General features: G+C 39.2%; 1 protein-coding gene across 2 annotated transcripts; it reads right to left on the minus strand.

Moving 5' to 3' along the window:
* Positions 1–2638: 2638 nt before the first annotated feature.
* Positions 2639–25198, minus strand: btaf1 (BTAF1 RNA polymerase II, B-TFIID transcription factor-associated). 2 transcript variants are annotated; one of them, XM_065296084.2, is made up of 38 exons: positions 24851–25198; positions 23666–23789; positions 20753–20867; positions 20430–20576; positions 19784–19983; positions 18229–18356; positions 17995–18124; positions 17837–17905; positions 17554–17643; positions 17376–17471; positions 16979–17155; positions 16760–16900; positions 16557–16681; positions 16321–16441; positions 15134–15238; positions 14888–15037; positions 14135–14277; positions 13884–14058; positions 13611–13814; positions 13053–13488; positions 12769–12953; positions 12531–12684; positions 9962–10071; positions 9616–9817; positions 9350–9498; positions 8876–9028; positions 8669–8790; positions 8426–8593; positions 8259–8336; positions 8043–8172; positions 7814–7955; positions 7125–7255; positions 6886–7011; positions 6643–6795; positions 6217–6428; positions 5944–6103; positions 3546–3716; positions 2639–3458 (listed from the first exon to the last, which is right to left on the minus strand). In XM_065296084.2, exons 1-38 carry the CDS (start codon positions 24862–24864, stop codon positions 3318–3320), a joined length of 5577 nt encoding a protein of 1858 aa, XP_065152156.1. In that variant the 5' UTR covers positions 24865–25198; the 3' UTR covers positions 2639–3317. The 2 variants fall into 2 exon arrangements, with proteins under 2 accessions (XP_065152156.1, XP_065152157.1); XM_065296085.1 differs by lacking the exons at positions 19784–19983; positions 20430–20576; positions 20753–20867; positions 23666–23789; positions 24851–25198 and having other exon boundaries at positions 18003–18124.
* Positions 25199–26352: the final 1154 nt, after the last annotated feature.

Below are 26352 nucleotides of genomic sequence, written 5' to 3' on the forward strand. Positions count from 1 at the left end.
CTGTGAAACGTTGTCATCATTTGTCACATGATTGTCAGCTGGTAAATGGATGAAGTGCAATAAACCCCTGCGCATGGTAACATCTGATCAAATTAGTTTATGAGATCAGACTCTTTCATCACACATCTATATTACAACCAGCTAGTGGTGAAAACATTTTATGAAGAATGATGGTAAGTGACACGGTTTTCATGATTAGAAAAGGATATTTGTTAAGATTTAAATCAAATCCTCTTAATGGTCTTGATTTTAGGCACAAGGCAAAAAAATCTAAATATACAAAAAATATGTACTGAAAAATATTTTGAAATATGTTTACAATGTATTTTTCACCAATATATTTTTGGCCTTTTTTGTATATTTTGAAATATTTTAAAAATAAATTGATTTAAATGCTTTCAAATATCCAATGTCCCATTGTAAACATGCATAAACATAACCTGTTTGAAAAGATTAAAATGTTATAGACGGTTTCATCGTGCGCTTACGCGATATACGTCTGGATCCGAACTTACTTCCGGTTTTGGTTTTTTTTAATGGTCTGATTAGTTGCTAAACTGATCTTGAACAAATGCCTCGTCGAAAATAACAAATGTTTTGCTTTACTAGGTAATCTATGTGTTGTTTATTTTGCTTGTTTGATAAATAAACTACGTTTAAAGAGCTTTGTTGTTATTTATTCTTATAGCGGAGTTTACCGGAAGTTACGTGCGGACCACGACAGCCGCTTGTTTATGTTGTAAGTGCTGAAACCGTCTATATATTCTACTGCAATTATGTACTTACTTATTTTATACAAACTTTTATATTTTGGCCAGGAAAAATATATTTTTTGCCATATGGGTTGAAAAATTACGAATGTATTTGTTGCCCCTGAAATACATTTTGAAATCGATGGTAATATATGAAGGAATTTTTCAAATTCAAAAATATATTTAAGCTTTATTTTCTACAAAAGTATTTATTTAGCATATATTTACAACATCTTGGGCCAAAGAAATTTATTTTTTGCCATATGGGTTATAAAATTCAATTACACTATATATCCAAATGCATGCTATCCTAAGCAAAATTACTTACCATTTCTATTGGACAGTTTTGGTAATAGAAAACATATTTCATAAAATAAAATACTTTAATACTGATCAGCTTACATTCTTACAGCAGCAATAACCATAACATAAATCAATGATCAAATGTATGCATGTCAAGGGTGCAAAAGAATCAAAATATTGAGAAAATCACCGTTTAAGGGGACATTTCATAAAACTTAAGATATAAAATAAATCTTTGGTGTCCCCAGAGTACATATGTGAAGTTTTATCTCCAAATTTTATAGGTGTAACAGGGTTCCCACACCTTAGTCAACTTCAAATTCAAGAACCTTTCAAGGACTTTCCAGGTACAATAACCTCAAATAAATTCAAGGACTAAATGTGGGAACAAACTTCACGTGAGAGCAAGGTTACATCGTGTTACCTTTTAAGATACATTGTTACAGTTTTGAGGGAACTCGCGCTGCGTCACTGCCGTGACACTTTTGGGACGCCTCCAGGGGTAAGTGCGTCTGAATGTGTATATCAAATTCAACCAATAGTCAGGCTTGATGACAAAGACAGGGTGACGGGGGAGCCAGGAAGTATATCGCTAGCTGAAATATTGCCAAAGACGGCGTTACAGGAACGCAGGAAGTATGGCAAGGGAGACGCAGCGTCTCGTTCCTTTCTCAGGGAACAACAGTTACATTCGTAACCAAAGACGTTTTCATGTGTCAAACACAACTATGCAAAAAAGCATTTTGGTATGAATCAACATTCGCATACAGAAGATATAAGCATTTAAAGCAACACTATGTAGTTTCGATGTAAAAATGACTTACAGCTCCCCCATGTGGTTGAAAAGCGCAACAGTGCCTGGTATCAGACACTCTTCTGCAGGCAGGGGGAGGGGCAGGGCTGTGTTTCCTACCCTCCACCGCCACTTTCAGAGTGTGCTTGTAGCAGCTAGGAGGCTGCTCAGATTGCAGCAACAGTACAATTTGTCCAGTTAAAAGTTGTTCTATCTCTGAAATAATTTTAGAGACATTATTTAAAGGTAAAAAAACTACATAGTGTTGCTTTAAAGCAAACAGTTTAGCATGTGTGCTTAAAAAGTCTAGAACTTTTATGATATTATCCTACACTACACAGGGGATAATATGGATTTTTTTTCCCAGAAAACTTCTTGCATAAAATAGATTCAAGCACTTTCAATGACCTGTATCTAAGTATGTATATTTTCAAAAACTTCCCAGGGCCTTAAATATTTCCCCCAGATTCACAAACTTTCAAAGATTTCAAGGACCCGTGGGAACCCTGTAGTTTAGGTAAATGATTCTCTGCAAGTATATGAAAAACTAAGTTACTGGGTTGATCTTTTTTTTTTTACATTTTCTAGGTTTATAGAAGCACAGGGGACCCAATTATAGCACTTAAACATGGAAAAAGTCTGGTATGTCTTCTTTAAAGTTGTCCAAATGAAGAGCTTAGCAACACAAATACAATTTTAATATATTTATGGTAGGGAATTTACAAAATATCTTCATGAAACATGATCTTTACTTAACATCCTAATGATTTTTTAGCAAAAAAAAAAGGTAAAATAAATCTTAACCCATACAATGTATTGTTGGCTATTGCTTCAAATAAACCTGTGAAATGACTGGTTTTGTGGTCCAGGGTCACAAATCATTCAATCATTAACACAACAAGACAAATGAAAGAGCTCATTAGAATTTATTAAAATTCTATCAGCTTACCCAAAAAAGGCAAATAACAGAAATATTTACAAGTCCTATTTTTTTCCTTTTAAAACTCTACAAAGTTTCAGGACTGTGTCCTTCTGCTCTTGCACCTGTACCTAAAGATCACAGTCAGTGCACGTAAGACATTTTCAATGTGTCTGAAGCCCTTCTTATTCCTATAACGGTTAAGCTCCCCCTAGTGGGCCGAATGCAACATTACACCGTCCTTTGCTTATCTGTAAGACAACTGAAGCAGATTCTGTGCATTGCAGTTCATGACCGACAGCTTTTCTTCATTCAGTTGTGAATACTGTCATCACGGATACTGATGGTGGTTTGTGAAAAACCTGAGGTTTAAATGTTATAACTGATACACATAAAGATGCATGTACAACACTTTTTTTTAAGATTAGCTTTAAGACTTCTTCCACAGACAAATTAATAACGGGTATTTTTGAGCAAAGATCTCATAAAAGGTTGCTAGAAGAATTTTAAGACTAATGAGAGTTGGACTGGAGTGTTTCTGATCAGAGTCTCATTTGAGTGAATGCATGAAGCTATCCAGATCGTATTCGTTCTCGTACTGCTGTTGGTCCCACAGGTCACCCAGTCCATCCAGAACAGACTTCATACCGGATTTACCCGAGGACGACTCGCTCTTCTCTGCCTTTTCATTCTGAACATCAACACAAAGCGGCGTCAGTATGAATGACAGATGTTTATGTGGAAGGTTATTGTGTGGTGGATGGGTATAAAAACTGACCTTGTCTAGTGTGAAGAGGTTGAGCAGCTGTTCTGTGCCCATGCTCTGCAGACTGGCGTTATCCTGACTGATGACTGTATTAGCGATGGTCATTTTAAACTTCTGCAGACCCATGATCTTTTCCTCCAGGGTGCCCCGTGTGATGAGACGATACACATTGACGACACGTTTCTACAACACGCACATAAACATTGAAAAAGTATGTTTCAGTTTACAAGGTTTTTTCTGAAATGTAAAAAATCAAGTAGGCAGCATTCCCACTCAAAGCCAAATGTCAAATTTCCTGACTTTCACTGATTAAGGTCAAGAAAATTCAGCTTTTATGTCTGAGATGCCATTAGCCTGATAATGTAGTGTACACCGTGAATTTATAACGTTTTGATTGTAGTCTCATTTGAAATCAGTGGAGGCTTGAACCTGGAAACAGCATTCCCTACGTCACAACTTAACAAGCGGATTACATTTTGATAAATGCTAACTAAAAATTTAAAGCGACAAACAAAATCTCTAATATGCCATGACTTGAAATTTTAAAAGGTCTATTTCAGATGCTGAAAGTCAGGGAAATTTATATTTTTGTCTATGATATTCCAGAAACTCCATGACCCATGGGGACAAAATTTTTTATAAAATTCCTTGACTTTCAATGTCTGGAATAGACCTTTTAAAATTCCATGAAATTTTAAAATGCCATGATATTCCAGAAATTTCATGACCCGTGAGAACAAAAAAAAAAATATACATTTTTCTGACTTTCAATGTCTGGAATAGACCTTTGAAAAATGCCATGATATTCCAGAAATTTCTTGACCCGTGGGGACAAAAAAAATAAAAAACATCCTTGAATTTTAATGTCTGGAATAGCACTTTTAAAATTCCATGATATTCCATGAACCGTGGGGACAAATTTTTTTTATAAAATGCTTTCACTTTCAATGTCTGGAATAGACCTTTTAACTCTTTCACCGCCATTGACGAGATATCTCGTGAATTAAGAGAAAACGCTTCACCGCCAATGACGAGATTTTCCGTCTTTCCGCAATACCGCTATTATTTTCCGCAACTTTTTAAACCCGGAAGTATTGCCCTATGGCAAGCAGCTGCATGTCCGTGTCTGTTTTAAAGATCGCTCTGAATGGGATCTCTATGAAAAGTCCGTCACAAAAATGGAATTATCTCTGCTTTTTGCTCAAAATGTGGTGTTTTTGCAGAAACCTACCCATATTCAAAAGCTGATTGCAAAAGAACCACTGAAGGTAGGATGAAACGGGTTTTTTTGTTTGAAAGCAGAGGGTCTGTTCTTTCATTTGGTATATTGTATGTTTATATATTTAAAGAAGAACATTTTCTGGAAGACATTAAACTTTGGTGAAAATCATGAAAAACGCTGGCGCTGGCTGGCAACTTTTTTTTAAAACGCTGGCAGTGAAAGAGTTAAAATGTATTTTAAAACGCTTAAAATAACATGGAATAAGATCTATGAATGTGGGGACAAAAAAAAACACAATTCCCTGAATTTTAATGTCTGGAATAGACTTTAGAAAATTCCATGAAATTTCTGGAATATCTTGACCTGTGGGGACAATTTTTTTAAATAAAATTCCCTGAATTTTAATGTCTGGAATAGACCTTTTAAAATGCCATGAAATTTCTGGAATATCATGACCCGTGGGGACAAAATAAAATTCCCTGAATTTTAATGTCTGGAATAGACCTTTTAAAATTCCATGAAATTTCTGGAATATCATTGAAATTTTAAAAGGTCCCCCTGTGGGGAATTTTTTTTATAAAATTATCCGATTTTCAATGTCTGGAATAGACCTTTTAAAAATACCATGATATTCCAGACATTTATTGACCCGTGGGGACAAAAAAATATATAAAATTCCCTGAATTTTAAGGTCTGGAATAGACCTTTTAAAATTCCATGACATTTTAAAATGCCATGAAATTTCTGGAATATCATGACCCGTGGGGACAAAAAAAATTGCCTGAATTTTAATGTCTGGAATAGACGCTTTAAAATTCCATGAAATTCCATGACCCGTGGGGACAATTTTTTTTTTTAAATTCTCTGACTTTCAAAGTCTGAAATGGACCTTTTAAAAATGCCATGATATTCCAGAAATTTCATGACCCGTGGGGACAATGTTTTTATAAAATTCTCTGACTTTCAATGTCTGGAATAGACCTTTTAAAATTTCAATGGTATTCCAGAAATGTCATGACCCATGGGAACAAAAAACATTCCCTGACTTTTCAATTCAATGTCTGGAATACAATTCCATGACTCGTGGGAACCCAGAATAGGACAATCTATTAATTGACCTCACACACAAATTCATCAGTCAGGCCTGATATTTAAAATTGAATACCATGTCTATGCAGTCTTGTGTACCTGTCCTATTCTGTGAGCTCGATCCATGGCCTGCAGGTCTCTCATGGGATTCCAGTCATGCTCCACAAACACCACGGTATCGGCCCCCGTCAAATTCAATCCCAGCCCACCCACGTGAGTAGTGAGCAGTAGGACATCTATGGAAGGGTCATTATTGAACCTGCCGGAGAGTAATGATGCAATTACATTCAAGAAGTAACCTTGGAGGAACTTAACCGCATAAGAGTGTGTGTTTGCATACATGAATGAATGAATGTTAAGCAAATTAATCACCTGGAGACTATGGAGTGTCTGAGGCCGGCCTGAACGCCTCCATCCAGTCTGAGGTAGGTGACGGTGGGCAGCTGTGCTTTCAGGAGATCCTGCTCCACAATATCTAACATGCTCTTCAGCTGACAAAAGATGAGAACACGATGCTGGGCGACCACAGCCTCTGTGCCACCATCAGACGCTCCTGCAGAACCCAATCCACAGTCCAACAAGAGCTACGGCAGAAAACATGACACAATATTAGAAATGCATGATACAGTCACGTGATACATGTTAAAAAAAATACTTCAAATGTACAGTTTAACAAAAAAACATAAGATAAGGATTAAAAGCAGGTCATACCAAGAGCTATTTTTCTTGTTTGTGTGAATGTAAAAATAAACTGAAAAAAAGTGTGTGCATCGCAGGGTTTTGTAACACAAAACAGACCTGTTTGAGAGCAGACAGTTTAGGAGCGTGCTGGATGTCTCTAAGGCTGGAGTGTTGATTGGCCAGTTGATCTGTGATGTGTTTGTACTCTGGGTGTTGAGGGGTCAACACAAGCGCTGGGTGATTACAGAGCTTCCTCAAATACTGCAAAGCCTACAAGAATCGACACAAAATCATCATCATTATCACACAGTCTGTCTGACAGGAGCGTTTCCACATCTCATACAACTCGTAACATCAGACCTGGAAGACGTGTCCAGTGGCCTTCAGTTTGGGCTTCTCTTCTTCCTCAGGTGCAGAGGGCGTAGAAATCACATCGTCCACGTTCACCTTAGCACGAGATTTGGCGAAGTCCTCGTACAGTTGAACCTGAACATACACGGGTGAAAAACAATGTGTTACATTGCAGTGCTTCGTGTAAAACACAACAGTTTCTGTATCGGTAGAGATCAAGCAATTTTTTGACCACATGCACTTCGTACCTGTAGAGGACTAAGGTTGCAATAGTAATCTTGAATGATTTTGGGTGGTAGATCTTGAAGAACGTCATCCTTCATTCTCCTCAGAAGGAAGGGCAGAACTTGTCTATGAAGAGCCTCCATTGCTAACACACCTGAGACAAACACACCAATTATATAACATACATAACAGTTTAAATGTTTAAAATATCAACCCTGTTCATGTGAATTAAGAATTATATATTTTAATTAATGACTTATTTTCTAGGGATGAAAAACAATTATTTTCATAATCGATTATTAATCGGTTGATTATTTTTTCCGATTAATCGGATAAAAACCTAAATATTTACTCAATTCGATTTTTCCCTTATTATAGTTTTAAGAAAATTATCTTTTTGATGCGGGAGCATGTGACGTCACAGACTAACTAATTGATAATGGAATTTGTTGAAATCAAATTTCATAATCGATTATTAATCGGTTGATTATTTTTTCCGATTAATCAGATAAAAAACTAAATATTTACTCAATTCGATTTTCCCCTTATTATAGTTTTAAGAAAATTATCTTTTTGATGCGGGAGCACCAATTGATAATGGAATTCGTTGAAATCAAATTTCATAATCGATTATTTTATCGATTAATTGTTGCAGCCCTATTTCTTTCAAGTACAAAAGAGTAGAAAGAGAAGACAGAAGTGAGCATCACACCTGCTTCCTGTTCACGTGAGGAACTTTTAGCATCTCGACTGGCAAGGATTGGCTTCCCGTAGCGGGCTGCAAACTGACGCTCTGTTCCCAGAAAGCCCGGCATCAGAAAGTCAAAGAGCGACCACAACTCCAAAACATTGTTCTACAAAGAGAATCATTAAGCGTCAATATGACTGTCAGCCATTGAATGAGAACCAAAATCAGACTTTGTGAATGTTTCAGGGGTCACCTGAATGGGCGTTCCTGAGAGGATTATTCGATAGTTGGCACTCAACTGCTTGATGGCCTTGGAGAGTTTGGTCTTCCCATTTTTAATAACGTGACCCTCATCAAGGATACAGTAATTAAATTTAATATCCCTGTACGAGAGGAGAAAGATATCATTTCATGTGCAATGAAAAAGCAGTTAAGTGTCTGAATGATAAACCGGTAAATGGGCTGTTACCTGAAAAATTCAATGTCATTCCTAACGACATCATACGAGGCGACAACTAGATTGTGTTTCTTGACCTGGTGCTGTAACCTGAACATTAAATATAATATAAATAATAAATTTAATCTGACAAAACACATTTTATATTTGTAAACAATCTTATGAGTACTTAGTCATACCGTGCCCTTTCTGTTGGTGGTCCAGTATAGTGCAAAGGACTGAGATACTCTTTAGAGCAAAACTTGCTAACCTCATCCACCCAGTGACCCGTCAAGGTGGGTGGACACACCACTATAGAAGGTAAAGGACAACAGTCGGGTGCCTTTGTCTTGCTGTACTCCTGAGCCCTGCACACAAGGTCAAATGTCATGTATACATCACAGCCATCTGTGATGATGAATAAAGCTAGTTTTGGTTTGTACCTGAGGAAATGATCTCCAGCCAGTATACAGATGGACTGCAGGGTCTTTCCCAGACCCATGTCGTCACACAAGATGCCATGAAGCTTGTACTTGTTAAGAAATGCCAGCCAGTTCACACCATCCTGCATGAGAAAATAGTAAGAACTTGAGAATAAAACAGCCGTTGCCAGCTGATGTTCAGGAATAGAGAGGAAGTGCTTCACACACCTGCTGGTATTTCCGGAGCTCGGCTTTGATAGGTACAGGAATCTTATAATTTTCCAATTTCCTTCCATCCAGCAGCTGTTCGAGGAAGTGCCGCTCTCTGGCCTTCTGCCGAATCAGATCCTCAGACATAGCAGGAGGGTCTGGAATTCCAGCCTGAAAAAGAACAAGGTAATGAAAACAAGGGCTGCAACTAACGATTATTTTCATAATCGATTAATCGGTCGATAATTTTTTCGATTAATCGACTTGACTTTAGTTACAAGCGCACAGCTTAAGCTGTATGAAACGGACGTGTGTCTGCGCTGTCCCGATGGTGGTGCGGAGCATGTGACGTCACAGACCAACTAATCGATGATAAAATTCATTGACAACTAATGTAATTATCGATTTTATCAATTAGTTGTTGCAGCCCTAATGAAAACAGATTATTAAAACGCGGCGGTGTAATACAGATTAGCTATATTTCATGCTCACCTCGAGTGGCAACAGTCGGATCAGCGTAGCAAAGCACTGCGTGGCCATGAATCTCACGCTGTCAGAGGGGTCACTCATACGGCCCAGCACAGGAACCACCAGCAGCACGATGTAGGGAACGATATCCACATCCAACTGCTCCATTAAACCTGAATACCATGTTAAGGTGATGCATAATATCTGGGATCTAAACACATCTGTCTTATCAAAGTCGTAAGATCAAACAGTAATAAATAAAAATGTTAATGTGCGTTAAAATAGGATACAAGCCAAAGCTTCAATAGCTCCCTCTTGCTTAGTGTTGTCATCTATAGCACCCAACCAGGGCAGCACATGCTCCAAAAACACATTCATGGTTTCCATGGTAGCGATCTTACTGAGCACGCCCACACAGCGAGCGGCCATGTGACGTACGGCGGTGTATGGATGCTGCAGACAGGTGCAGAGGAGAGGAAGCTGCTCCATTAACTACAAAGAAACCAAACAGGAAATTTAGACACGCTGACTGGTGGAAGCATATGATCATCAAAAAAAAAACCTCACTGTAACCCCCATCAGTAACGAAGCTTTCAATTTAAGTTTTATTTGGGTGTGTTGTGTTTATGTACGTACTACAGGAATCAGGTCTTGGGTCATGGCTCCTGCTGTGACTTCTAGCACCTGAAGAGAATTCACAAGATCTTGAGCAACGGAGTCTCCCTGCTTCAAGAGCTGGCTGGAATCTGCAAAACAAAATGAGGAACACCTTAAATATTTGCTGAGACCATGACATCACTCATTTCCACTGAGAGTTGCAGATTTTCACATGTTTTTAGACACTTTGAAGTGATGCAATTTTAAAATTCCAATGCCTGGACCATTTCAACCAACATGATTTCTCAAATGTAATGCTTTTTAAAAGGGGGCGTTCTAAAGCTATTTCATGCATTCTGACTTATTAACATTGTTTAAAAGCTGGATTGTTTATCCTAAATATATGCAAAGTGTCAATAAAAGCAGTTGGACACATGACAGAGTATGTGTATGCCGAATGCATTTCGCCAATGTTGTAAACGTTTCATATAAGCAACACAGGGTTCCCACTATAAGTCAAATGTCAAATTCCCTGACTTTTCCCACACTAAATAGCAGAATTTCCATGACTTCTGTCCGGGATGCCATAAGCCTGAATAATTTAGTGTACACAGAGTTTATAAAAATGTAGCTTCAATGAGTGAAATTAATAAACAGTGCCAATAAAAAGCTGTTTAAATTGTAGTCAGCAGAGGTTTGGACCTGGAAATGGTATTTCTTACATCAGAAGTCAACAAGAGGATTACATTTTGATAAATGGAAATTAAATTTAAAGCAAGAAACAAAAATCCCTGATATTACATGACTTATAAATATAAAATTCCCTTGACTTTCAATGTCTGGAAAAGACCTTTTAAAATTCCAAGATATTCCAGAAATTCCATGACATGTGAGAACCCTGGTAACAATCTTGCTTTTTATCTTTTATGGGCACTTTCAGTGGAGGAAGTCTAGCGGGTGAATGTCCCTATACGGGCATTTTAACCTAAATAGCGCACGCCCACCAACAGCTGACACGAAATCAATGTGTGGTGTTGGTTAGGGAGCAGAATAAGCTTAAAATTTCCCTCACAATGAACCCAGCATTATGGAAACAATCGGTATAGTTTGTTTATCCGGGGTACCAAGGGAGTTGTGTTAGTGTTGGTTTCATGCTTGATTAAGTTAAAATGGAGTTGTCCCAACCAGGTCAAGAATTACAGGTGGTAATGCTAGATACGCACCAAAAGATAATCAGGCTCATTTTGGGACGATTTCCCCCCATCCGACAATCCTAGCCATTCCCAGATTATCTTGATGGTTCTACAGATTAGCTTCAAATTTTCCCTTGGTGTGAGATGTGTTAAGAGCATCCAAACATGATCAGAAGAACGTCAGAGCTGCCCCGATCGCGAATCATAAATATTAAACATGTTTGGGGGAACCCGAGGACAAACGCGCTGACGCTCTTGAGATTATCACATGAAACGAAACAATATCCAATCAGAAAGCGAGATGATGGAAGACGGAAGCAGTTATGGCGCAGCACAAAGTAAAGTTGATATGGACAGCAGAGATGGACCATGTTCCCGCTGTCTCCACCCAAACCCTTTCTTTCTTTCCCCTAAAATTCTCTGTGAAAATCACTCCAAACACTATCATTGAAATTTCTTCCTGCATATCGTCCGGCGTGCTTATTCTGAAGTCTCGTGAGATTTGCTGTGTTCACAGTCGAGACCCTGGTTGAAAATCTGTTAGTGAGTAGTGTGCTGTCTTTGAAACATCATGGCACACCACACACTATAGGAGTAAAACGGTTAAATCTAGGATTTTTATACTCATGTTTGTGGTCTATCCCATTTTGAAAATCTTATAAGATGTAAAAAATCTTTTGGTGTGTACCTGGCCTAAGTAAAACTGTATCAACAGTTTGTTTTGTTGGCAATCGGTGCATAAGTGCATATGATTCACTACATGTTCAAGATAGTCGGATAATGTTTTGTGTGTGATGCTTGCTCGTGACTCACTTCACACGTGGTAGGTCTCAAGGAGCTCATGCTTACTCATTAGGAATCGGTATAAACGTTCTGTCTTAATAAATCTGATAATACTAAAGTCTATTTGGATATATGAAGGATGTAATACTACTGTATTACTCCAGACTGCCCCCAAATGGTGGCATTTTGCCCCTACAATTTGAGAGTGTGCCACTGAATTTTACATCCAGTCGCACATGTGCAACCAGTAAATTTGACATTTTTTTCCCAAAAGTGCACAATAAAAATGTGACACTGAATTTGAAACAGCACATTGTAATTTCTGCATCTATCATCAAGTATTTATTAGTAATAAAGTGGAAATTAGTAGAAATGTGAATATTTGGTTAGCATGTTGATTTACGGTGTGTGTGCCCCTAATTTTTCTGGTTGCGCCCCTAAAATTTTCAGTTGGGGGCCACTGTGCTCCTAGTGAAAAAGTTAGTCTGGAGCCCTGTACAGGCACTCAAAATTAACTAAAATTAGATGAGCAGAAACAGTGTTAGCTTTAGCACAGCCACATAAAGTCATGCAATGCATCCTACCCATAAACACTTATCGCACAAAAGAAGTGTGTATAAAAGGAGACGCACCAAATCCCTGAGCGTTAAGCACGGTCCTGAGCGGGCCGGTCATTGAATCCCACAGATAGGGCAAAGCGCTGGTCAGCTCCTGACCGAAATGCCTGGCGATTGTTGTTAAGGAGAACTCTGCCCCTCTCCTTTGGATAAGACACGGCTTTTTGCTCTAGATTAATGTTATAAAAAGTATATTAGCATATTTTGTATATTATAAAGAGCACTGATAACAATCACAACAACAACATTGTACCTCATCTGTTTCCGTGGCCACATTGTTTCCGATGGGCAGGTCACTGTTGTTGGTTTTAGGGGCTTTGGGCGTGGGTCCCCTCTTACTGGTGATGGCAAAAGCTGCTTTTTGGTGGCGGTAAAGTGTGATAATGCCCTTTGTTGTATTTACCACATGATGCGTGGCATCCTTCTCCGCCACAGAAGCTGCAAGACAGGGCATAAGCATGTAAAGATTACAATTATTACTTATATGCTACAAAGAGTTGTATGTGCGTTTAGGCTACCGTTGTCAAAACTTTTTACCTTTACTGCCCTCTTGCACAGCCGGAGTGCTGGCCGGTGGAACAGGACAGGCTGCGTTGGGAGTGAGCATCGGATCTGCACACACAGAGCTGCAAAGATTCTTCAAGATCTTTCCATTAGGGCAGGGAGATCTGCTGGAGCACAGCTGCAGCAGGCGTGCGATGCTGGAGGCTGCGTAACCCTGGACAAGTGTGTTCTCTTCACGACGGACCGCCTCCATTAGGGGTCTGACCACAGGGTTGAGTTTGTCCGGAAGCATTGCCAGACCCACGACGGCGCAGGCTGCGAAGGTGTGAACCCTCAGCTGTAGCTGCTGCCACTCGGCGCTGGTCTCGCACACGGTCGAACGAGCCTGCAACCTTTTGCTGTCCAGTGGCTGGAACTGACGTGACTTCAGGTTCAAAGTAGACGTGCATTCGGAGAAGATAGTGGTCACCTATGGGAAATCAGAGGATGGGTATTAAACTACTTTCTCAAAGCCAATCCATAAATGCAGTCTGCCTAGACAGCTAACTAGGTTCAAAACTGAGCTATAAATCCAGTTAGACTCTTACTAACCAGCTCATTGGCCTGATCGATGGTGAACACCGTACAGTTCATTTGCTCGCTCACGTCAATGTGTGCATCAGCCAGCAGCGCTATAAGCTGTTTGCATTCATTCTGCATGCGTGTGAAAGGAATGGCAATCTCATCGTAGTACAGCTGCTCGGACAGGATGGTCAGCAGCCGGGGCTGAACCACGCTAGACAGCAGCTCGCATTCCTGCAACACAGAAAAGCACGTCAGTAGCGGGTTTCAAGAATAACCCAATGGCAACCCTCTCAAACTCACTTTCTGCAGGGTTGCCCACTCGCAGATCACCATGGCAACCGCAATCCGCTGCAGGGCTGATTTAGAATTGAGGTGGAAGAGTAAAAGCTGAGCCAGAGATTCAGCAGGACGGAGTTCCTGAGAGGAGCTGTTCAACCGCGGGTCACAGATGCAATTACACAATGCACCCAACAGCCTAAGAGGAGAAAAAGAAATCTGTCGAATTTGCATATGGCACAACCAAGACTATAATTGACCCTTCCCCCACGTACTTTGCAGTCATAAGACGCGCACGGGTCACCACATAGTCTCGCGTGGCGGGGTCTTCGGTGATTGTATCTGCTCCACCAATGTACTCCTGGACCGTCTCTTTGACTGGAACAGATCCCTGCCTGCTTTTCCCGGAGGCCTTTTCCTGCAGACAAAATAAAGGGAAGTGTGAAGGTTATAGGATGGATGCAAAGACTAAAATAAGCACATTGGCACAAGATGATGTCATTTGAAGCCAAGGTGGAGCCTTACAATCAATACTGCACAAAGTTATCACAACTTGTTTTAATAGCATATAGAAACGAACTTAAACCAAACTCATGTTGATGTACTTTAAAGGCGGGGTGCATGGTCTCTGAAAGCCAATGTTGACATTTGAAATCACCTAAACAAACACTCCCCTACACCAATAGAATCTGGACCTTCTTTTGATAGACCCACACATACGCAAGCCAGGCAACAATGTCTGTTAGTAGACACGCCCCTTACTGCTGATTGGCTACAAGGGTGTTTTGGTAGCATGTCACAAGCCAAAAACTATTTCACAAAAAAAAAAAAAAAAATTCACCCTTGCAGGAGTTTTTTTTATAAAAGTTCTGTTTCAGGTACCCGATACTGCATTTGGACGAACGGCCAAACCACATAAGGTACAGTTTTGAAAATACCCTTTATATTACCCAAGACAGATGGTCTATCTGGTAGTACTAAAACAATCTATTCTTCATTTAAAATTGCATATTGACCTCCACTCTTACCTTTGAACGGGCTTTTACTTCCAGGAGCATGTTGGGGTCAATTGGGATGTGTGCCGCTTGCATCATTAAACATAGCCAGGCACCCATCCAGGGACAACTGGCTGCCACCACATACTGGTGTGGGGCCTGTCGCAACAACTCCTTCCACACCTGCAAAAACACCATTAACATATTTAAACGAGTGATTACCATATCAACTCGAAACATTCAGAAGAACAGGTCGGGGTGAGATTTAGCAGGCTGTACCTTTTGAATTAGCTCCAGGATCTCCTGATTGCTTTCCAGGATGCACGACTGAAAGATGTGCCTTAGCATGTCCTGCATGATGGGATTTAGCCATACTGCACAACTCTACAGGTCAACGACAAATCAGAGCAAAAAAACAGATCAGAATACAACTGATGTTTGGATTGTGCTTTGAACTGGAATATTATACATTTATAATTATATTGCACCGGTAAATAGACTTTATCCATGTTATGTTTGTTGATGCAACACATTAAAGGATTCGTCCAATTTCTATAACAAAATAAAATCCAGATAATTGACTCACCACCATGTCATCCAAAATGTTGATGTCTTTATTTGTTCAGTCAAGAAGAAATTGTGTTTTTTGAGGAAAACATTCCAGGATTTTTCTCATTTTATTGGACACCAACACTTTTAATGCAGTTTCAAAGGACTCTAAACAATCCCAAATGAGGCATAAGGGTCTTATTTAGTGAAACGACTTTCATTTTTGGCAAGATAAATAAATAAAAAATGCACTTTTAAACCACAACTTCTCGTCTATCTCCGGTCGTGTGACGTGCCAGCGCGACCTCACGCAATACGTCATCACGTCAAGAGGTCACGGATGACGTATCGAAACTACGCCCCAGTGTTTACAAGTATGGAGAAAGAGGACCGTTCCGATGATGTTGTATGAGAAATGATACTAATTAATGTCTTTGTGTCAGTTTATTGTTTTAATTAGTCCGCAAAGTGCATTTCATATATGTAACACGTGACCTTTCGGCGTTATTACACAATTGCTTGAGGTCGCGCTGGCTCGTCACACGACTGGAAGAAGATGAGAAGTTATGGTTTAAAAGTGCATATTTTTTTTATTTTTCTTGCCAAAAATGACAATCATTTTGCTAGATAAGACCCTTATGCCTCGTTTGGGATCGTTTAGAGTCCTTTGAAACTGCAATTTTATACTATATTAAAACTAATAAGTGTTGGGGTCCATTGAAGTCCACTAAAATGAGAAAAATCCTGGAATGTTTTCCTCAAAAAACACAATTTCTTCTCGACTGAACAAAGAAAGACATCAACGTTTTGGATGACATGGTGGCGAGTAAACTATCTGGATTTTTTAAGAAAATGGACCAATCCTTTAATAGTTCCTGTAAGTTGTATGCAGAAATTAAATAGGCAGATTACCCAACCTGGTCAGCTTTAGAAAGAAGTGTAAAGAGGGTCTCTAGTGCAGCCCGGCGAACGGATGCAATGGTGTGTCTCAGGAACGGCCACACGCGAGGTACTAATACTGTCAGAGATTGTTGTGCACTAGGAAGTAAAAATAAATGAACAAATAAAAACACAGGCATTGTTAGCCATCTAAAGAAACATCTCTTTCGTCTAAACTTGTTTATGTGAATGTAATTTAAATCAGACATCTCACCTGCACTGGCGAACCTGTGGATACGTGAGCAGGGACGACAAAAGGGTCATAATGCTGTTGGTGGAAGCAGTGAGATCGTCCAGCTCTAGAAGAGCATTCCAAAGCGTGTGGACAATGAAGGGAACCTGTTAAACAAATGTTTATAGTTTAACTTTCATAAACCAACACTCTTTACAAATTGACATCAGCTTCTGACCGCAGACCTTAGCAGGCTGCAGCTGAACCAGTCCATCCACAACTGGAATTAAAGCTGCCGCTGCTACGGCACGAACATCGTCGTCCAGATCCCGCAGGCCTTCTGTAATAGCAGGAAGAACCCGAGGCAGCATCTCCGAGATCATATTCTAAAGATCAATTATAGTTTATAATCACAATACGTTTACAATATGACATTAATAATCAAATTTAAAGAGATCCTGCACCTGTCTGACGGCGAGAGCATATTTGATGCCCAGCAGGCCTCCGTGTCGAACTTCCCACTGGTCTTCGGTTAGCAGCTTGAGCAGAATATTTACAGTCATGGCAACACCGCTGTCTGTCATGTGCCTCAAGGCCACACCCAGAGTCTGTGCACACGTCTCTCTGACAGGTGCGACCACCTGGGCAGGTAAAAATACATCATTAATTGTACCTGTTGTTCAAACTATATGGAGCAAGTTTACATATCATTTAACAGGAGTTGTTTATTCTTGGTCATGGGTTGACACGATCATGGTGTTTGGCTGCTGTGTCACATTCAAGTTGGGATTTGCATGTTTGTTGTGTACAGTGTAAAGGGTTACTGACATGATCTTATTAGTTAAGAGGCAGATAACAAACCTCATCTGATACAAAGTCTCCGAACCTGTCCAGAGCAAAGACACACAGAAGCCGGATGACCAGGTCCTCCAGCCAGTCTTGATGCTGCCGCTCCATCTGACAATGAAGAATCAAACATCAGACACTGAAGTAAATTAAACCCATGACCTCTGATCACATCCAGTGAGCCACCAAACACCTGCTCTGTTGTACTGCCGACCATCTTTCCTCCACCTGCACCATGACACTTCAGCACTTCCCTCAGACCTGTGCCCGCACCGTGACGAATCTGAATGCACAAAAGCATGCAGTGTTACATTAATTGCTTCATACAAAAGGTATTTTATAATAACTTGTGCTATATTACAGATCTTCTCAAACAAAACACACAAAGTCAGCACATACTGATTTCTGCTGCAGCAGGCTTAAAAAATAGCAATAAAAGTTTTGGCTTTTTCAGCAATGATGCATTTTTGCCGTACCTCCCACGAGGGGTTGAAGAGATCATTACAAAGCTCATCACAGAAGCTTTCTAGAGGCCATTCCTGAGTCTGCAAAATAAAAATGATAAACATTAGGAAAAAAACAGTGTACAGGGCAATGTGTGAGCAAAACTGAAGTGAGAGATTAAGTCGCACACCTCCTCACATAAACTGGAGTTATCAGGAACATTGTCAATCAGGACCTTGCTGTCCGTCGCTGGCTGCTCAATAACTACATTTGTGGTTTTCCGTCGTTTCTCCTCTGGTTCGCCCTCAAAACTGTCATTACTGTAGCAGAACAACATAATGGAAACGGTCAGAGTGATTGATTGCTTATACCCTCTTAAACATCTTTAAAAAAAATGCACAGTTTAAATGCAAAAAAACCTTGCCTCTTCTCATTGGGGTCCATGTCTCTGGATCTCTGCTTTGCCACCAGTTTGGCCATTCTCTTGGCCTTGTTCCTTTGTCGATTGCTCATGCCTGGCCGAAACTCTGAATCGATTAGTTCTGCTGCCGGCTAAAAGAGAAAAGACAGTAATGCCATAACTTAAATGCACATGCACTAAACTAAATCGAAAAATGTGGCTATATTATAGACCACATCCACACGAAGCCAGAGCTTTTCACCATTCAATCTTTTTTCCTTGTTCCAATAAAGTCTGCAAACACACTATCATCTAAAGATATATCTGCGTACATACAAAACAACTGAAACCGACTCAAATCAATGTAGTACACAGGCCACACCAGTATGTGTCGCTGAAATTCTTCCACAGACACACACGAAAAAAAGACAACGACTTGTGAGTAGGGCTGTTAACAATTAATCACAATTAATCGCATACAAAATAAAAGTTTAAGTTTGCACAATATATAAAATGTGCGCGCGTGTGTGTGTGTGTCTATAAATACACAAACATTCATAGATATATTTTAGAATATATAATTGCATAATGTGTGTGTATACTGTGAGTAAACAGAAACTTGTACTTTGTATGCAATTAATTGTGATTAATCGTTGACATTTGGCGCTCACCGTAGTAGCAAAGGAGCAGAAGATTTTGCTTTAGTAAAGCTAATAGGCACGTACTAAAGTCCGCCATTTATGTTGTTGTCTGACAGTAGGGATGGGCGATAATTTGCATGCGATATCATGCACATCTCGTCAGTAAAGCCGGTTCTTTGATTAGTAGTAAATCGCCATCAGCTGCTTTCAGATGGAGCGGCATTTACTACACAAAGCCGTAGTTCACTGACAAGCTGGATAATTAATGCAAATTTGCCCCCCAGTGAACTACGGCTTTGTGTAGTAAATGCCACTCCATCTGAAAGCAGCTGATGAGACAATCACATGTAAATTATCGCTCATCCCTATCTGACAGGGGTCGAGAGTTGGGGTGATGACATCATATCACAAAACATTTATTTATGCTTATTTGTATAGTGGCGGATACAATAAACATGGACAAAACTGAAACAACAGTCATTCAATGCATGCATCATAGTGCTTGTAGCTCAAGCTTATTTACAAAGGATTAGCTGTACACAAAACCGCAAGGGTGTCGTTTTTAGATTTATCCATTCTGGGACCAATGTAAAAAAATTTAATAAAATACAGGCCCCCAAAATACCAAAAAAGATCCTTCTGGATGAAATGCAGATACAATACAAAATTTTTATTCAAAAAGCTAAACGAATCTCTGTGTGGATGGGCTTTTAATCATTAATATGCAATTCTACACTGAGCCTGGAAGGTTGTGAACTGCAATCTGTCTACCTTTTCCAAATGTGAGTCTTTCAGCTCAGCTAATTCAACGCTCTACCAGTGCTACAGGAACATAGCCAGTGCAAAGGTCAAGGGTTTGATTCCATAAATGTAAATGGAAAGCACACTCGACCTGTGACCCATCGGTGTCTTTCAAATGCCATTCTAGCACAACTCACCATTTGGTTGCGTGAGAAAGAGAATCCCATGCTTTTATTGGGCTGTGTTCTGGTGGCACTGGAGGCGCAGGCGTCCTCCAGGTCTTCATCATTAAAAAGCTCTTCTGTGTCCATGCCGATCGCCGCACCCATATCCAATCCCAACTTCTTCTGTAACTGCTTTCTCTGCCGGGCCAAACGCTCTTTGGGATCCATCTCACCTGAAGGCCAGATTGCAAGACCATAAGTCTCTAATGATATACACAAGTACCATTTATGCAAGTAGAACGCATGTTGCGGGACATGTAAAAGTTTATTATGGTTTTAAAGGTAGATGGAGAGTATTTGTTCACAACATGCATGACTGTACAAGGATAAAACATACAAATAACTGCCATTTAAATTAGTTCTTTCCTTACAGACATGCAAATAAATGACACACCTTAAGTGTTTCGGTCTCTACACTTGTAAAGCATTGCGCTAGCAATCCCAAGATAATGGGTTTAAATGCTAGTTGCTTTATCTACTACGCATGGTTATAATATGACAAAGGTTTAATAGTTTTCAAAAGTAAAGCATGCATCACGGCTTATGATTGATCAAATATATCTCTAAAAGCATTACTAATCGACAAAGCCTACACGAGCGTGAGATCTAATAATAATACCTGACTTATCATCCTGAAGTTCAAACTCTGCACCTGCAGAGCCCAGCAGGGACGCGCCGTGCTTGAGCAGACGGGAAATATCAAACCGGTAGAAACTCAGCCTGTCTGAGGAGCTTTCCTCTGGAGACATGTCTTCTGCAGACACCTCTGAAAAGGACAACACAGCACAAAGCCTTCCATTAGCAAAACACAATCGGATAGGAAAATAGCTTTTAAAGCCACATGATGATTGAAGCAGGTCCTGCATCTGGTAAAAATCTTTTATTGAAAATCCCAACACCTCAAAATCTCTAGTTATGCAATCCAAGAACATGTCAGCTCACCTTCTTTCGGCTTTGGAGTCGGATTCCATTCCGGAATATTCTTCACTATTGCTTCTACAGCCTGACCTGCTGCGATTCGTGTATCCCAGTTGGGACTCCTCAAGTATGTTAAAACCTTTTTGGGATGGGAGCAAAGAAACCAGATGAACTATTAAAAGGGCTGTAACTCGGTAACAGGTGTGGACACATAGGAAAGGCAAGGAAAAACCTCCACGCCTTTGACTTAATCGCTGACTTTCCTATGAACCCTCTGTCGGTTTACCACTTTTAACTGTTAACTCATAAATACTAAAGCCCTTTTCAGCTGGCTTGTCATTGCAAAGTAAAAAATCCTCATCTTAACTATGTTCTCCTTTAATTATATACATAAATGGTATAATTGAAAGTCTTGTTGCAATAGGTTTCGTAAGTTTGCACCCAGACACATGACCTTCCATAACACCCCCAAGCTGAGTAACAACTACAGTGACAATAATCTCATCTGAATAAACATTAAATTGTTTGACGTAGGAGGTGTTTTTACATTATTAGTTACATGGCTCGTTAAAATGCTTGATTCTGATTGGCCAGTCGTGACATTTGCAGCTCTGTTATTCCCAGATAACAACCGCTCAAAACTAATAACACACAGTAACGAAGATGCTGCAAATAATTTTGACAGGTACAGTTTAATATTACACAAAAATGAAATATAAATATGTCTTTTATTAACATATATGACATTATATTTAAAAAGGATAAACCAAATAGCCTGTTTGTGACATTCGGGGGGAAAAGGAGCAAATAAAATATTTCAAATCAATATTTAATATTTCACACTTAAAGGTGCAGTGTGTAGATTATAGCGGCATCTGATGAGGTTGCGAATTGCACCCCTCCCTTTCGAAGCAACGATAGCGGTCACAGGACAAACATGTCATCGTCTTAGACAACGTAGTGGCAAACACGATAACATTTTAGAAAAACATGACGCAAAATGGCGGCTTCCATGTAAGGGGACACGCCGTGTATGTAGATAAAAAAACGTCTCATTCTAAGGTAATATAAACAATACAGTTCATTATGTAAGGTCTTTATACACCACTAAAACCATAGTTAACTACATTACATTGCATTGCTGTCAAAAGATCCTCCTAAAATTTACACACTGCACCTTTAACGTATAAACTAAACAGACGTGTAAATAAGCATGATAACGTACAGTCAGCCGGTTGTTATCGTGAAATAAGCCTCTTCAGTGTGAATTCTGCGATAATAACCGGCTGCCCATACATTTTCCCTTACTCAAAAGACACAACCCTGGTATTAACAGTGTACTAAATGGTTTAGCACCATTGTAAAAACGCAAAGCAGTATGCAAATAGCAATATGGCAATTGTTGGCAGGTTTGCTGGTCTAATGATTAGTTTACTCAAATGCAAGACTTATTTATTATATCCAATTATAAATCACCTGCACTGTAAATTTGCTTGTATTTTTAATATCCAGTATCTATGGGGCGGTTTCCTGTAGAGGGATTAGACTAGACTAAAATAAATGTAAGAGCTGTTTAAACTGAAAACAACTGGCACTGAAATATCTTAAAATACAGCAGTGCCCGTTGTTTTGCCTCAAAATGCACACAAAATGTTTTTAGTAAGGCATGTTTGTTCAAACTAGTTACATTTCCTAATTAAACTAAGGTCTAGTCCTGGCTTAAGCCAATCCCTGTTTGAGAAACCACCCCAATATGTGATGCGTTCTGGGAAAATCTATCCTACTGTAAAATATTATCAATTTTTGATTTTGATAACATATGAAATAACTTTCCAAATCTAAAGTCGGCTGAGTGCTGTGATGTTCAGGACATTTGAGAAAAACGGGTTTAAAGAGAGGAATGAAAATAGAAGCACAACAGTCAAGTATTACCAGTAAAGGTCACTTTACTGTGGTAAAATACTTATTTTAGTCACTATACATGTTGTTAAAGATATAAAATGGTAACTCTGACCCCAAGGAACACAACACTTACAAACTTTTGAACATTAATATGTTAATATATTATCTGAACTGCATCCATTCACTTTTATTGTATTTTACTGTTACTTTTAGAGACGTTTTACCTTGTTTATCATGGGCATAAACTTTTGCTCACCTATTGTATGTTTAAATGGCACAACTATTTTACTTTGTAGCTTAGATTTAGAATAGCAAGCTACCCCAATAGCAGCTTGACAATAACATGACTAGGTACCTTCATCAAGGGCTCCTCCCATCTCTGGATGTAAAATAGTCCATTGTAACATCATTAAGGGCACTGACGTCACCAGGATTGATCATGTTTATCATTGTAGTAACCAGCTACTTGTTTAGACTCGTTGTTCTCATGTGCTCTGGGATCTTATAACTTTCTATAAAAAAAAAAACTTTGGGTGCCACAGTCTACACTGGACATGTGGGAGGTGTGCATTGATACACCTTTAATTTACATTTTATGTGGTTTATTTTGATAGTTGAACTGTGGTTGTAGTGTTAAGAGAGGAAAAGCAATGAGCAACTGTGCGTTGCACCTCCACGGTCCAGCTGGAACAATAAAGTCTTTTTAGCTTGTCACTATAAATCACTTGAAAAGTGAATTTTGCAAAGATATTTTCAGAGATAATAGACAAGATTTAATTTAACGAAAACCCAGTTTTGACCTAAAAAAATGTACATGACACTTTTGCTTTCACTGAAAATGTTCCAGCCAATAGGTTTTCCCACAACACATCAGTTTTTTGCTGCCATACCATTGACCAAAGCATCGAAAGGGCACTGTTCAATAGATGAAAGCAAATGTCAAAAAGACAGGATGGAAACTAAACATTTGACTTTACATCCCTTCATGATTTCCCAGATGCCTCCATAAGCGGTATCCTAATACTAAATACTCACTTTTGCCAGCAAGTTATTAAGTTCATGTGGATGAAGCTTCACAACATCTCCCAGCTGCTGCGCAGCTGCTTTTCTGGTCACAGGAGTCGTCCCTGTATCCAATAAGATGAAGAGACGTTCCAGCCTGGACACAGTGAAAGAACACCTGTGGTTAACCTAAACTTAACACTCCTAATGAAAATGCCCATGTCTGCCCATTTCACATAATGTACACCTGATGATAACATGCCCATGCAACATTTACTAACACTGGATCTCCATATTCATTTGGTCCGGTGTATATATGATGGATGCATGGGTTAAAGGAGTAGCCCACTTTAAAGATGGGGCCCATTGAGTTACCATAGTATTTTTTTCCTACTATGAAAACTCAATGGACCCCATCTTCAAAGTGGACTACTACTTTAAGCATATCTGACACTCTTGATTTTTTTACACTTCCGATAAAGTGGTCATTGAAATTGTCACAGTAGCTAACCACATGCACACTAGATTAAAAAAAAAATAGACAATTTTCAACTAGCTTCCCTCCAGAACATTACATAACAAAACATAATCTACTGCAGGAACTGAAATGATGGATAGAGAAATGAATACTGGCTTTAGATGCTAACGTGAGAAAAAAATAGTGCCTAACCTTCAGATGGATGACATTGCGTGGAGTTAGTCCACTAATCACCACTGGATTTACACATTAACTAGAGATCTACCAGGCTAAAAAAGTCTCGTTGATGCAGATGATTTCATAACATGCACGATAAATACCGCTAGTAATAGGCGATAAACTGCATAAGATAGCAACATCCCACAGATGACACCATGTTTTGGGCGTGTTACATTTGGGATGGTATTCTGTTCTTGCAGTATGCAATAATATATTCATTAATATTGGAAGAACACTAACTAACGGGTATTAACTGCACATATCTGACATAAACTTATATCGTTAACGTACCATTTAAAAACACGTAATAGCCGTTTTTAACGGCACAACTGACAGTTAAGAAATTCAAACACCGGTTAAACGTTACTAACGGCTCATCTGATACACATTTACATTAAACACTCAAACACGTAAATACAGTTATTAGCAGCATATCTGACTGGTATTTGTCACATATCAAAAAATAAAAATGAGACAAACTCAGTGGAAAAGACACTGGGCCAGCAGCAAGCCAAACCAACCTTGAAACGGCCATGCGAGCGGTTCGGGTGTCCGGTTTTAGATCCGGGCACGGGTGTTTCGGGTTCAGGTTCGGGCTCGCGCTGCTGATGGTTGCGTGAGCCGACAGGCCTAATCTCTCTCCCGCACCGCCTCAAAATCGCCCCGCTCGCTTACTAAATTTCTCCCACAGCGCCCGAAGACGCCGAGTAACACCCGCACCCGCGCACTAAAGAATTCAACCCTCAGCACTTCCCCAAAGACGGTATTTTAATCGAATAACGGGGGGAAAGTAATTTTGTTGATCACAAAAGAGAAGCCAGGCAGCTGGTTTTATATGAGGAGCCATCTTGCATTTATTCCTTCCTCCATGGTAGGCGCGCTGTGATTGGTTACATGGCCTCTCGCTGACCAATCAAAATGCATGTGGCAGGAGGAAGCATGCTGAAGAGGAAAAAACTTGCACCGGAAACACGATTGTTTTATCTTTAGTCATATTTAGTCATTTTCCGTGTAAGTTAAAGAAAATTAAAATGTGCTTTACGGACCGTAAAATAATACAATAATGTGTTTAGTAAATGCAATTTATCCTGTTCTTATTATTTTAAATTGTGCTTAAAGTATGACTGCCTTATTTTAAAAACTTAATTTCATTGTGTAATTTTATTTGCTTGTTTTAAATATTTGTTTTTTACTGCTACTTGGTTTAAGTTAATTTAAATTAAGTTTTGTCTACCTAATCTAGCATTTTTGTATTTTATTCAAACAATAGCGAATAAATTAAAGGGTTAAACAGTCGATTACGAAATAATAAGTGGTCCTATGGATTCGTGATTTTTTTAACTTTGCTGTTCACAACTTTAAAATTGTGTTTTGTTTGTGGCATGCTCAAATAAATACATTTGATAGGCAGGCAGAAGGTCAAATATTGCAGAACAAAGCAGTGCATAATTTACTCGTTTTTATCTCTATTCTTTTTTACATATTTGCAAATTATTATAATTTAAGTGATTTTATGTTAAATCCTTCCAATGTTCAAGCCCTTTATTGTTTATTGTCTGGCTGAAGGATCACATGATATTCATTAAGCCATTGTAAGTTTTTTCAGTTCAAAAACTGCAGCACATTGTTAGAAACCGAGTTAATGTTGCAGCTTAAATTTAAAGTAGTTTAGTTCAATTTACAGCAGTTTGGGGTAATTTATGTTTGTGTAAAAAAAATTTATACCTGTAGTTTGGCTCCCCTTGTGGTGATGCACAGTACCATTATTTTAGGGGACTTGAATGAAGATGTGTATTAATAGGTTTGTTCGACTTCATGCGGCGCCTCAAGAACTGAAAACCGGATGACGTCAAAAAAACGCGAGAGTGATTCCGAAATCATAGGGAGGAGTTTGCTTTTAAATTGCTCTCGCGGAACTTTGACGCCATCCGACTGTCGGTTCTTGCGGCGCCACATAAAGTCAAATAAGCCTAATAATACAGCATGCGACCCCTGAAATCCAGAATAAAGTCTTATAATCTAA

Source organism: Paramisgurnus dabryanus, chromosome 20, assembly GCF_030506205.2.
Source record: "Paramisgurnus dabryanus chromosome 20, PD_genome_1.1, whole genome shotgun sequence".
Classification (NCBI taxonomy): domain Eukaryota; kingdom Metazoa; phylum Chordata; class Actinopteri; order Cypriniformes; family Cobitidae; genus Paramisgurnus; species Paramisgurnus dabryanus.